Raw genomic sequence first — 14,793 nt, 5'->3', positions numbered from 1 at the left:
GTCATTTGCATTGATTTCAGGCTTACTTCGAAAGCTCTCAGTTCTCTCACTGTTCAGAAACATTGTTCTCAAGGTGACAGCTTCCAAAGGGCGTATTTCAACTCATTCATCCAGCATTCAAGCTCTCTTCCTCATCCCAGCTCCAAATTGCAGTCTTTTTGGAGGAAACCCCATGAGAGCCCGGAAGAAAAGGTTCCTCTGCAGGTGGGCACTATGACCCATTTAAACAGAGTGAAACGGCCACTTCCTTGGATTTATCACGTATGGATCCCCTGAAATCACATTCCATTTGGCAGTTTGGTAACTCACTTAGAAAACCATGGGATAAGCAGACACCCTGGCAATTCTGTCCTTTTATTCTGATTTTAATACCCTTTAAGCACTTAATTCTCACCATAGTTAACTGTGAACTTAAGAGAGGCTGTTTTTTTTTTTTTTAAATGTTTGTTTATTTTGAGAGAGAGAGAGAGAGCATGAGTGAGGGAGGGGCAGAGAGACAGAGAGGGAGAAAAAGAATCCCAAGCAGGCTCCGCGATATCAGCACAGAGCCCAACACGGGGCTCCATCTCATGACCTTGAGATCATGACCTGAGCTGAAATCAAGAGTCAGACGCTTCACCGACTGAGCCACTCAGCTGCCCCGAGAGACTGTTTTTTAAAAAAATTTTTTTTTTCAATGTTTTTATTTATTTTTGGGACAGAGAGAGACAGAGCATGAACGGGGGAGGGGCAGACAGAGAGGGAGACACAGAATCGGAAACAGGCTCCAGGCTCCGAGCCATCAGCCCAGAGCCTGACGCGGGCTCGAACTCACGGACCGCGAGATCGTGACCTGGCTAAAGTCGGACGCTTAACCGACTGCGCCACCCAGGCGCCCCGAGAGACTGTTTTTTAAATGGGCACACAGGTTCACCGCTTTATTGAAGTCCCTAGATTAGTTACAGGCACATAGATGTTCAACAAACATTTGCTGAGCAAACGAAAATGCCAAGGTGTGTGTCCTCTAGTCGCACATAGCCTGTGTTGTAAATACCCAGTTTATATTTTGTCTCCACTGCAATCAGCTCAGAACAGGAGCTCCGAGGGTTTCCATGCACCTCCATGTACACATAACTGAACCATGTTTTGCAGGACAGGTTGAAATGCTAAATGGAGACAGAGCTGATGTGAGCAGGATAAGTTAACAATGGCGCCCACAGAAGTTGGTCAGAAAAGCAAGATGGAGTCACCATGATACCACAGAGAAAGGAGATCCCGCCTTCTTCCCATTGACACGGGGAGAACAACCAAGCAGGCCCGACTTTTGAGAAACGCCGGTCAATTTCTATTTGCGAACCATGATTACACATCCATTTCCTGCACTATCCTGGTTCCATGACATTTCCATGACCCAGACGATTACCGGAACCCAATGAGATGCCTCTCACCACCTACTCACAGACTTAGTCATCCTGCATGAAACCCTGACGCATATCGACCTACGGACTCTGATTGCCAAAATCATATGTAACATCGTAACCTCTCTTTCAAATAATGAAATAAATGCACAGGAAAAAAAATATGATGTTTATCAGAGAGCAATGGCACAGCCACTGTCAACTATAAAAAGAGATGTTTAGAAGTACACTGACTGGACTGACAAGTCCCCTAACAGATGGTAAGACAGAGCCCTCGAGCCCGTATTAAATACATTTTCTGTCCACCATATCAGTACAAGGGAAGTGCTCCTATGTGACCCTAAGATTTGAAAACCATGCAGTCTAAGAGTGAGAAATAAGAAAAGAAGCTCTTTTCTGGCCCGGCTAACTGGCCCCAACACCTTACCTCAGAGTTCTATGATGCCCACCCGGCTGTCACTACTGATCACTCAAACCCACGTAAGAACCAAAATTAAATTACTCCTTCTCTTCTTGCATTCTATAGAAACCTTATTTTTCTACATTTGAATCGGCTCTATTTGAATGGCAGCCACATCAGAAATGGCACTTACTCAAGGGGAAAAAATTAAAACACCATTCTTACCAATCAATCACAAACACCACAAACAGTGTGGTGACGACAATCATGTTGCTATGTTTTGAAGGGTCCGAGTCAGAAAAGATGTGCGCATCAAGGGTCCACAGCTGGGAATGTGAACCGAAATTGGGAAAATACAAGTTCTTTTCTGATTAGCCAGGCTCCCACATAAAATGAAACCGTGGGCCCAAAGCATGTGACATGAAATTAGCACATTCTGTAAGGTGTACTCTTCAAATTGAATAATTCAAGAATATCATCCTTGATGAACTGGGGCATTTTGCATGTTTAATATGTAATGGAGAAGTATTACCTTATAAAGAACCAGACTCACCTAGCATGCTTACCCTGACTTCTCCAATTATTAACTATATTACCTCGGGCAAGTGACAAAGCCCTTCTATGTCTCAAATTCCTTACCCGATAACAATTCCTCAACCTCACAGCTTTGTTGGGAAGAAGAAATAAGTTAATACATGTAATCTATTTAGATCAGTCCCTCGCATATGCTTAATTATTCAGCTATTATTATTGTTACCGCTAAAAATATTATCAGTGCAAAACCATCAGAGAGGAGGAAACGGAGGCTCAGACAAGTTGAGAGAATTGCTTAAAGTCACACACACGTAGCGCTGGTGTTGACATAACACTCTGGTCTTGAAGTCCAGTCTTCCCACCACCCACCCCACCTCTGCAAAGAGGCTATAAATAAATATCCCCGAATCAGCAACGACGTCTTCCTTACATTTCTAACTTCAAAGTGACATAGAATTGTATGTAAAATCCTTTGATCAAAAAATAGCACCTCCAGAGAGGACTATTTTAAAAAGAACATCATTAATTGGTAGGCACTTAGTTGAGATAGGACAAAGTCCTTTAATGTCCTAAATGTGTTGTCACGTAGTTTAGGAAGCCAGACGGGGGGAAGAAAGAGCACAAGATCGGGTGTCAGAAACTCGGGGTTGAATCCTCCCTTTACTCACTGCTGTGAACTCACAGACAAGATAACCCAACTTCCTTCTTCAAGTGCTTGTGAGGGTTAGATAAGATAATGCTTGTTACTGCAATGCGAACTCCAGAGCTTTGGAAAAATAATAAGCTGTGGTTTTTATCGTCACAAGGCAGGTGCCAACCTTTTCTGAAATGACCCTTTAATGGATGAGTGAACTTATCTGCAGTTCCTTAGCATTTCACACCATTTCCATCTCCGGAAACCATGAGCTAGAGAACACACAGATGTTCGCTTGTCAACTCCACTGCCTTTCCTACTTTCTTCCTTTAGAACTCCAAAGAACATCCCAATATTACATGCTTTCATCTCTTAAACCTCCTTATAAAAACCAGATGAGGAATACTTTTGTTCTGGGGGAAGCAAGACTCACCGTCTTCACTTAACTGCCTGGCTGTTCACAAGTGTGAACATTTTGCTTCCCAGATATTCCAACAACTGGAGGCGAATAGGGCCCATGAAAGTGCAACCTTTCTTACCTAACTACCAGAACCTGAACTGTCCCCCTGGGACAAGAAGTAAAGAAGGTTAATGATTCAGTGAGTAACTGACATGTCTACACCAGACAGTCTATAACCACTCTTGGCAGCTACCCTACGACTCCCAAATAACACGTTAATTCAGTGACACAATCCGTCACCTTTCTGATGACTAAATCCTAATGACCTAATGACTAAATCCTACTATTCTTGTCTAACCTTTCACAACAATTTAATGTAAGTTTCCAAATAGCTTCTTATTTTAACCCTTATGTTAATTCCCAAAGTAATTATAAATCAAGAAGCTCTTTTCCCAAAAGAGTTCATGATGAGGTTGCTTGCCTCCATCCTGTCCTTGCTTCCAGAAGGCCTCTAATCAAAGTATCAACTCTTCAAGGAATTTAGAAAGTCAAACTCTTAAAAAAAAAAAAAAAAAAACTCTCTCCAGTAGAAAGCTGTCCAAATAGTGACATTTTGAGTAGCCCCCTTGTTCCGTACACACACATATCGCTGAAAAAAAATCTGGTTTGCAACCTGGTCACTCCACAGTGAGACCCGCCAATGGACAAGCTGTGCTCACACTACAACAGATTCAATCAGCTTACTGGCTCCTAACACTCAAACGTGGACACACTGCCAAAAGTCAGCAAAGACAAATAAAAACAGAAAGAAAAAAGGTGAGATTCAGAGAAGACAGAGACAATGCAGAGAACCGAAAAATCTTAAAAGCAAAAACAAAGAAATCAAACATTTGATTAATATTCCCAAAGAGAAAAGAAATGCATCCACAAAACAAGAAATATGCAAACAGAAAATGCACCCCCAAAACAAGAAATACGGAAACAAAATAGTGAACAGAGATCAAGAACGTGCTCTTGAATATTAAAAATAACACAGCTGAAATTTTAAAATATCACTAAAAAGACTGGAAGATAAAGTCAGAGATATCTTCCAGAAAGTAGAACAAAAAATCAAGGAGATGGGACAACAAAAGGAAAAAGATAAGAAATTAGAGGCTCCATCCAGGAGATGTAATATCTATATAACACGAGAGACAGTATTATAGGATACTAAGGAAGAAATTAATAAAAATCATAATAAATAAATAATAAATAATAATTTTTTAAGAGCTGAAAGACATAGGTCTTCAGACTAAAAGAGCTTGCAAAGTACCCAGCCATGAATTAAAAATGGACCTACACTGGGGCACCTGGGTGGCTCAGTCAGTTAAGTACCCAACTTGGGCTCAGGTCACGATCTCACAGTTTCTGAGCTCAAGCCCCACGTTGGGCTCTGTGCTGATGGCTCGGAGCCTAGAGCCTGCTTAGGATTCTGTGTTTCACTCTTTCTCTGCCCCTTCCCCTCTCATGTTCTGTCTCTCTTTCTCTCTCAAAAATAAATAAGCATTAAAAAAAAAAAAAAGAGGACCCACACTAAAGCATATCACTGTAAAATTTCAAGGTAAGGAGATAATCCTAAAAGTTAATTGAGGGGGGAAATACAGGTCACATACAAAGGTCTGAGAATGGAAGTGATATCAGACTTTTTAATACTAGAAATGACAAAATTTCTAGTATTAAGGCGATGCCTTAAATTTGAGGGGTTTTTTGTTTGTTTTCTTAAGTTTATTTATTTTGAGAGAGAGAGAGAGAGAGAGAAAGAGAGACAGAGAGCGAGTAGGGGAGGGGCAGACACAGAAGGAAAGAAAGAATCCCTAGCAGGTTCTACACTGTCAGCACAGAGCCCTACATGGGACTCAGTCCCATGAACCATGCAATCATGACCTGAGCCAAGATCAGGAGTTGGACACTTAACCGACTAAGCCACCCAGGTGCCCCTTAAAATTGAGTTTTAATAATGACTTTTATCCCAGAATTCTATGCCATCCAAATTATTCATCAAGATGCATTTTCATACATGTAAAGATTCAAAAAATTTACCTTCTATTCATCCTTTCCCAAAAAGCTACTAGATGATGTACTCCCACAAAAATGAGTAACACTGAGATTTAAGAAACAAAGCATCTAACAAACAGAACAGCAGTGAACAGAAATCTCAGTACAGTTAGCTACTCAGTAGATCCAGAGAATAACTCCTCCAGATTGTTTCATAGGAGTGTCAAGAGGAAAGTCTGGGGTGGGGGCATAGTAATGATGGGTTTGAGCATACAGAAAATATACTACATGTTTGACAAAGATCTTGGAGAGTTCAACAAAAAATAGCAATAGGTACTAGACAAGATAAAAGACAAGATAGTTATCAATTCCAGGAAAAACAAAGGGTTATACCACAAAGGAGCCATGGTCATATCTCACTGTTTGGCTTAGCCCTGAAAAATATTTCTTTAAATCATAATAGTATAAACCTTGACCACTGATTCAACAAAATACTGGTCAATAACTTTATTAAGGGGATGGGAGAAAATAAATTTTGCAGACAGTGAAAGAACTACCATATTTCCCCTTAAGCCACTAAATGAAAAAAAAATAGTAAATGAATATCTGGGGATATAAGAATAAATAATAGGAAAACAGCCTATACAAATATATATATATTTGTATATACATATATATATGTATACACATATACATCCTGTAACATATATATATATACAAATATATAAATCCTGTAATACATATATATACGAATATATAAATATAAAATATATACCTTTAGGAAGAGGAACTCAGGGATGGGAAAGGCAATGTTATTTTTTCTTTATAAGCCTAATTGTATCTTTGGCTTTCAAAACTATGAATATATATTGCATTAATTAAAAAATATATTTAATAACTTTAATTTTTAAAATTAAAATTAAAAATCTCTGAGTGTGAGATGCAATCAACGTAAAGGAAACAGAAATTGTAAGATTGAAGCTCAAGTAAGCACTTGGCCTCAAGCCAAATGATCACAAAACACCCTAGTCATTTAAATCTTACACACTTTTGTGAAAAAAACATCTAATGAATCTCCTAATTTTTCTGATTGATCACAGGAACAAATGAAAAGGACTTCAATTACCAATCTTTTTCATAACTGATCAAATCCTCAATTTCTATACTGTTTGTACCTTCGCTCTTTAGAGTATATATGAAATGCTTTGGTCTAATCAAACTAATATCCATTGTTCTTCACGCTAATATTTATACACTTGATGATAAATATACAAACAAGGTATAAAATTTCTTCTTCCAATAAAAGTAATTCTTTTCAATGACAGAATTTGCTTTTAGCATCTCAAAACTGCATATCTATACACTAAAAGAATGTATTCTCCAGTTATAAATCTGAGGCTTTTGCTAAAATGATTCCAAACCCTCTCACGAGTACCTTTGAATTTGGTTTTTATATAAAAACAAGCAACACACCCAATTCCATTTGTTTTGAGCCTTCGTGAACCAGACATGCTTCGACACACACTTAAGGAAGTTTAATACTGCACTTCACTTGCGGATAGTAACTTCTGCTTAGTATACACATAACCAAACCCATGAAGTGCCGTTTAGCTTTAAAAATACACAGACTGATTTCATAACAACGATTTCAAACACGGCATTTAGGAAAAGTGACTCATTTACCTCTGTTGGTTTGTAGCAGTCTACAAGAGCTTCCTAGAAGAAAACACACAGAAGGTAAGTTTGATTATCTTAAAATTCAGTATCATTTAAAAAGTGAAATTAGGGGCGCCTGGGTGGCTTCAGTCGGTGAAGCGGCCGACTTCAGCTCAGGTCATGATCTCACACTCCATGAGTTCGAGCTCCACGTCGGGCTCTGTGCTGACAGCTCAGAGCCCGGAGCCTGCTTCGGATTCTGTGTCTCCCTCTCTCTCTGACCCTCCCCTGTTCATGCTCTGTCTCTCTCTGTCTCAAAACAAATAAATAAATAAAAACATTTTTAAAAAAGTGAAATTAAAAGTCCTTTATTTGTACGGTATTCTTCTAAACATGGGCAACCCAGATTTCATAGCGACAATCTAGAATCACACTTCATTTCAGCAGCTGTTGCTCATCTTGAAGATATCAAAAGTTGTACCTTCCTGCGCAGGACTGCCTGGCACCCGTCAGAACACAAACGCACACCTCTCCTCTGGGCTACCAACTTGGTTAATAATAAACTGTGTATACTGAAGTTGAGACAGCCTGTGGGAAATGGTAAGAATCACCCTGGACATGGAAAGCCGGGCACCCGGCTGTGATTCAACCACAACCCACCTTGTCACACCTCTGCAGGTCTCAGTGTCCTTGCCTGGAAACCAAAGCAGATGGCCTGACAGTAGCTAAAGCCCCTTTCAAGTCCTCTATTTTATTGTTTTTAGTTTATTTATTTTGAGACAGAGAGAGAATGAGCTTGAGTGGGGGAGCAGAGGGGGCAGAGAATCCCAGGCAGGCTCTGTGCAGTTAGAGCAAAGCCCGATGTAGGTCTCAAACTCACGCACCATGAGATCACGACCTGAGCTGAAATCAAGAGTTGGATACTCAACTGACTGAGCCACCCAGGCACCCCAAGTTCTCAATTTAAAAAAAAAACCTTTTTTATGTCACTATATTTTCTATAGAACTGGTGCCTGTTCTGTATTCTTTTAATTTTCATAACTAGATGCTATCATTTCCCAGCTAAATTTACCAACAACAAATAATCATTAAACTGAGACTTTTCACCACTCAAGGGACTGGTAATTATTAACACATTGAACACATCAATACATTAAAATATGCCCTTTAATTGCCTTTAGAGATCATCTGCCATTGGTGATAACCAACAGCCATTAACAGTAATTATCAGTGAACATTAAGAGCAATGACAAGCCAAAAGTTAATTGGCTTTAGAAACTCCCAAATGCAGATTTTAAAATGATAGATTTGACCTCCTAGGGAAGGGAAATAATGTTGTATTGCTCTGGACTAAGGAAACATGGGACATCTCAGTATCCATTGTTGTACTAGAATGCTAACAGGTGAATATCCTCTAATAAAAGACCTGTTATTAAAGAGAATTATGTTGTAAACGATCTTTTCTAGAACTCTCATTTCATGGGTGATATAATCCATAACCGTGAGACCAGAGTCCTGGGCTTGGATACTCCAGGTCTGGCTCAGCACCTCCCCCTTCTCACATAATTGTGGGGCGTCACCCCCTTCCCTGGCAAATGGACCTCTGGAGATAGAACCAGCTTTTGTTCCAAGAAGATGTTGGCTACGGAAGCTCACACCCATTAGGTGGTTTGAGAACTGACTGTAGTCAAGAGCTGCTTTACCATCAGAGATGCAGTTCGTGACAGTGAACACCTACCACTCCATCGCTTTCCTCTCTGCAAACTGTCAGTGCTCAAGTCCTGGTGCAAGCCCTGCCGTAGGGTGGGATCAGCACATGCCCTGGAGATCCGAGTGCATTCAAGCATCCATGACCGGCAAGTTCTAGATTTTGAAAGCTGCTTACCCGTAACTTTAAAGCTCTCTCTTCTTCACTGTCTGCATCAAGAAGGTCATCAATGTCAATTTCTACTTCTGGCATTTCTTCTTCCTGGGGGGGGGGGGGGGGGGGAGGGGACAAATGGGAAGGCATTCTATTTAGTGAGAAACTACATTGTATCAAACCAATTTAGTTAAATAAATGAGCAGATCATCAATTAAGGGAGGGGGAATCAACATTTGGGGGGAAAGAGAGACTGGAAGAGGAGGGAAAGGAGAAGAGGTAGAGTAGGAGGAAGAGAAAGAAGGGAGAAAGGGGAAACCAGAAGAAAAAGGAAGAAGAAAAGGGAAGAGGGAAGACAAAAGAAGGAGGGGAAAAGGAAGGGAGGGGGGAGAGGGAGCAAAGAAGATTTAAGAGTTCCAAAGCAGTCGAATGTAACATTTCAAAGATAACAATTTCCTACTTTCTGGCAGAAAACTGCGATTGTGACAATCATTGGGGCTCACCAGATGACAGAGCAGTGAGAGTTGCAGTTTCCTATCCAACATCTACTCTTTGCTTGGTGGCTACCGGGTCTTTTTTTTTAATGCTTATTTAGTTTTGAGAGACAGAGACAGAGCACAAGTGGGGGAGGGGCAGAGAGAGAGGGAGACACAGAATCCGAAGCAGACTCCAGGCTCTGAGCCATCAGCATGGAGCCGGATGCAGGGCTCGAACTCATGAGCCGCGAGATCATGACCTGAGCTGAAGTCTGACGCTTAACCGACTGAGCCACCCAGGTGTCCCTGCCTGATCTTTATTCAGGGTCCACATCTCCCTTCACAGCTCTGGGTCTGGGGAACCTGATTCTGAAGATTTCTGACGCATGGTACTTGGGTCAGGACCACCCCAGCTCCAATTATCGGCTCAGGAGGGGATGGGAGATCCAACTGAGACTGATGGGGGCACTGGGAAAAGATCCTCTGTCCACAAGAAGCATCCCTGTTCACTCCTTCTAAACTGCGAGTGGAAAGAGGAAACTTAGCCAGAAATTATTGGCAGGCATCACTGAACCAAGAAGGGAGTGAGCCTGACTCACGGTGGGCAGAGTAAGGGGAAATAAGAAAAACCAGGGTTCTGGACAAGTCACTGAGTCACTGAGTCGAACCACCTCTGAAGCCCCCCCCCCCCCCCCCACCTTTTAGTAAATGCCTATTCCTGTTTCAGCCAATGTGAGTCAAGTTCAATATCCCGGAAACCAAAGACATCCAATCCAGAAGAGAGGGCAGAAAGTCCAGCTGGAATGTGGTGAAAGATGTCACTAATTTGGATTCCATACTTCTACAGCAAAGTAGATCTTTGCTATCTCGCCCTTCTGTTATCTCACCTTCCCCATTCTGAGAACATCGACATAAAATTATATTTAGGAAAGTGCTGCGATTTTGTATTTCACCTTCCCATTATGAGTCACCTCCTTTCCGGTGCCTCTCCGCCATAGTGATGGCCAAGGAGGGTCTGCAGAAGCGAGAAGCAGAGCTGTGTGGGGGACACCTGGGCTTAGCCACTCTGTGGGTTGCATCACCTGGTCTTCAGGGGCAAGGCTGACTTCCTATTTCCTCTCTAGTAAAACGCATTTACTAAGAGTGCTTTCAAAAAGAATCCTTTTTTTTTTTCTTTCTATTCCAACACAAAAGAGGATCCAAGCTTTTGGAGGAAACTGAGGAATATTATATAGTGCTGTGAAATAATAAGAAATGTATATATTGGTCTCTACCCCTGGCTCCTGGCCCAGAGCTCCTAAAGCATGTGTGAATGGGGGTACCAGGAGAATCTTTTGTTCTAACAGTCTTTGAGCCCCCCATTCCTGACACAGAACTTTCTGGCTGGTAGGTTCATCTTTAGTTCTAACGAGGTAACTCTTGTGGGCTCTTGGATGGAGGCTGGTCACAAGGAAGACCAAACCATGAGTAGAAGATTGGAACTTTCCACCATTCCCGTTACCCGTCCTTCTGGAAGGGGAGAGGAGCTGGAAATGGATGTGGGTACGGATGTGACCTCCATCCAGGCTGAGGATGCCGGGAGGATCCCGAAGCTGTACTTGTAGTCAGGACTCTGGGAAAGACCACACGGGATGTGCATGCCGCCTCCCTCCCTCCGCGAGTACCAGCCTCCCTGGCCACCACCACTTCCCCTCCACCATGCTGGCACTCTGTCACTCTATGCTGCCTGTGCCCCACTTCCTATTTTTGCGTATATGTGAAATCCAGGCTGAAAGGAGTCATTTAGGAGGCCACAAATAGATGACGGAACAGATCTCAAGGGTCTACCAGACTTTCCACAGTGAAAGGACGGATGGGGACTGAAACGCCAACAACGGAACTCACTATATTATACAACAGTCAGCAGCCCACAAACACAGACCACAGCTGGGGAGCCACAGTGTGGTCAGAGCCCGTGGGGCTCCCCCCTGCCCCGGCCAATGAACACCAAAGTGATGGCCACGGTCCCCTGGAGAAGATCTCAGCACACACTGGGTTGTGTTCCGGAAAATGTGGCTAAAGATTAATTCAATTACATCCTCAGCACTGGGTGGCTTTCAACACCACCATATAAGGGCAAAGTACCCACAGCCAGCTTCGGCTGACTCCTCTCAAGAAAAGCCAAGCAAAAAAAGATAAACCCACAAGTTTCTATCTAACGATCTACACAGAATTGCCCTAAGTTTCTCCACTCCTCCCCCAAAACGGTCCTTTGGGTTTGGCATTTATATTTGGTGTGGACACACAGCATGTATCTGGTGTGGACGCAGAGTATGTATTTTAAGTCATGGTTCGATGTAGTCAAGCACAGGAAACAGATATAGAACCTGCTCAAGGAGTCACAGCCAAGGGAAACCCAGCGTCTGCTATGCTATTTTTTGTAAGTTTTTTTTTTAATGTTTATTTATTTTAGAGAGAGAGAGACAGAGAGCGAGTGGAGGAGGGCAGAGAGAGAGGGAGACACTGAATTCTAAGCAGGCTCTGAGCTATCAGACGGAGCCTGACGCGGGGCTCGAACTCACGAGCCACGTGATCATGACCTGAGCCAAAGTCAGCCACTTCACCGACTGAGCCGCCAGGGTGCCCCTCAGTGTCTGCTGTTCTTAGTGGAAATGATGCTCTCCTCAGAACAGTACAGCAGTGGGTTTCCCTGCAAACATTATTCAGCTCTGATGCCCTGCCGGGTTTGGTCGAACAGGCTTTTACTTGTGCAGCAACACAGAGTCCCGCCCCTACGGGACACATCCGCAATAAGGCATCCTCTCATTAGGATTGCACACCGCTCTCCCCCAGGCACTGCATTTGACCCATTTTCTCCAACCCTGGAGATCTGGCCTGTCCAGTATGGTGGCCGCATGTGGTTATTTTAATTTAAATTCACTAAAATGAAATACAGTTAAAATTTCAGTTCCTCGGTCGCGTTAGCCACAATCCAGTGCCCGACGGCCACATGTGGCAAGCGGTGAGTGGCTCCCGAGATGCAGAACTTTGCGGTCCATTCGACAGGACTGTCCTAGAACCACTTACCCACCCCCCCCCCGGCCCAGACATCCGGAAGCAAAGCCTCCTTCCCTCTCAAAGGAACTTGACAGGAGTAAAGAAAACGCCCTCAAGGATAGAATTCTGTGTATATGCGGTATTTCAAATTTTCAATGAGGAGTGCAGGAATATTCTTGAATACTGATTGAAGTTCTCTTTAGCTCTATTTGATGTATTGAGCAGCATCACGGAATAGATAACTTTAGGGACAGATTACCTCATTCACAAGGAAGTAACCACAGCCTCAGCTGACTCTCCTACCAGAGTTTAGTTGTGTTTGCGGATCTCCCCACATTAAAAATCAGTCCCCAAACAGTGGTTATGGTGACAAAGAGTGAACCAATCTCTTCAAGGTCCCTGGGCTGAGTCATCAGCTAACATATCCCTCATTTAGTCAGAGGCCTTCCTGTTACCCACAGACCACGCCCCTGGATCACTTCTGTGCATCTTTCTGGTCACAACATCTGCTGAGAATCCACAACATGCGAGGCATCGCGCCTCGGGCGCTGTCACACGCACCCAGGAGGGACTGTCAGCCTAAGCTCAAAGCAAAACAACAGGCAATGGCACCAAAAGAGAAAGGCAAACCCCGTGTGCTTTAGTAATTAAGGGGAGGGAACATTCCCACCCTGGGCTGCCTGGGAGGGTTTCGCCAAATAGCAGGATTTGGACAGGTTTGGAGGGGGACGAACAACAGCCACAACTGGAGAAAACATGCAAAGAACATTCCATTCCCGCCTAGCGTGACCTGCCTTTTAGGAACACGTGCCTAGTGCTGCCACATTTTCTAGCTTTTCAGGAAAAGCTGAAAATCCAGATTTTTAATATAAAGATATCACGGCATTTTCAAGGTTGGTTAACAATTCCTTAAAACACTGAAACGGACAAACAAAATCCCTCACCCTGGAGGCTGCAGTTTTTCCCCAGCCTGCAGAGACGAGCCCCGGAGGGCTCCCGGGCAAGGGTGGGAAACGCCAGAAGGGGAGCCAGCCCGCTGTAGGGCCCTGGGGAGGATGGAAGGGAGGAGACGGGGAGGGTGGAAGGGAGGAGACGAGGAGGCCGGTGAGAAGCACGAGCTCATCCCAGTGTGAGTAACAGGGCTTGAGTGCCAGTGTGGCGAGAATGGAAAGATCATAAACCGTGACTAACAGGGAGGGAAAACAGATGGAATTTGGAAATGAACCGGGTGGATGAGGGAGAAGGAAAAGGTAAGAGACCATCCAGGTTTTGAGCCAGCCAGGTTCTGGAGAAAGATGCAATCGGAAGGAGCACATCCGGGGCCTCGAACGCATTGCACCAACAAGCAGCTCGGAGGTAAGCCGTCCCCAGGACCCTGTCCCCCGCCAGCTTGTGAGCAGACGCGGGACCCCCACGCCGCCACCACAAAGGGACACACTGCTGTGCTGAGCGGAGGAGGCACAGCCCGGTGCGGGCAGAATCTGCAGCGGGTGGCAGCAGCAGTGGCCGCGCGCTCCCGACGGGCCCAGGCACGAGGACGCGCTCATGCAACCCACGCAGGTTCCCGACGCGCCGCCGGCCTGAGGTGAACACACACGCTCTCCTGCATACACGCACACACTCCTACATGTGCGCACACTCTCACGCACACACCTCTCGTGCGCACACACTCAGGTATGCTCACTCCTTCACATGTGCACACATTCTCATGCACACACACACTCTCACATGCTCACGGGCTCTCTCACACACACCCACACACATACACTCATGCGATCACTCTTACATATGCATACACTGTCATATGCACACATGCACACACTTGCACACGCTCTCACATGTGCATTCTCACATGCATACATTCCCACACATATACACTCACACACACTTATGCACAACTCTCACCTGCACACATTCCCACATGCATACACACACGCACACACTTTCATGTGCACACCCACGTGCACACTCACACACACACCCATATATGCACTCATGTGCACGTGCACACTCACGCACTCATGCACACACACACATATGCACACTCACATGCTCACATGCTCTCATACACACCCATATGCACACACGCACACCCACGCACATACACTTATGCACTCACTCTTACATATGCATATGCACACACATATGCACTGTCAAATGCACACTTGCACACACTCACATGAGCATACGTTGTCACATGCATACAGTCACACATACGCTCACACACATTTATGCACAACTCTCACATTCCCACAGGTATACACACGCGTGCACATACACTTCCACGTGCACACACTAGCACACACTCTCACATGTGCATGTACACACCCATACATGCATACACACTTTCACATGTGCACAGTCA

At 44.0% G+C, this 14,793-nt stretch overlaps 1 protein-coding gene and 1 long non-coding RNA gene across 2 annotated transcripts in view; both read right to left on the bottom strand.

Annotated features, from left to right (window-relative positions):
* The window catches only part of LOC147581292 (uncharacterized), a 256,335-nt gene that overhangs the window by 139,678 nt on the left and 101,864 nt on the right, over positions 1 to 14,793 (bottom strand). The gene's annotated exons all lie outside the window — the stretch shown is intronic.
* Positions 1 to 14,793, bottom strand: part of PPP1R14C (protein phosphatase 1 regulatory inhibitor subunit 14C) — a 90,353-nt gene that overhangs the window by 21,532 nt on the left and 54,028 nt on the right. The window contains exons 2-3 of the mRNA XM_025925197.2: positions 8,941 to 9,024; positions 7,083 to 7,115 (exon numbers count right to left, since the gene is read on the bottom strand). Of these exons, the coding sequence (XP_025780982.2) occupies positions 7,083 to 7,115; positions 8,941 to 9,024 (117 nt within the window). The remainder of the gene's footprint in view (positions 1 to 7,082; positions 7,116 to 8,940; positions 9,025 to 14,793) is intronic.

The sequence above is a fragment of the Puma concolor genome, chromosome B2 (genome assembly GCF_028749965.1).
Source record: "Puma concolor isolate L17-30 chromosome B2, mPumCon1.1.hap2, whole genome shotgun sequence".
Lineage (NCBI taxonomy): Eukaryota > Metazoa > Chordata > Mammalia > Carnivora > Felidae > Puma > Puma concolor.
The sequence above is the reverse complement of the archived record's forward strand: the minus strand, read 5'-3'. Positions and strand labels throughout refer to the sequence as shown.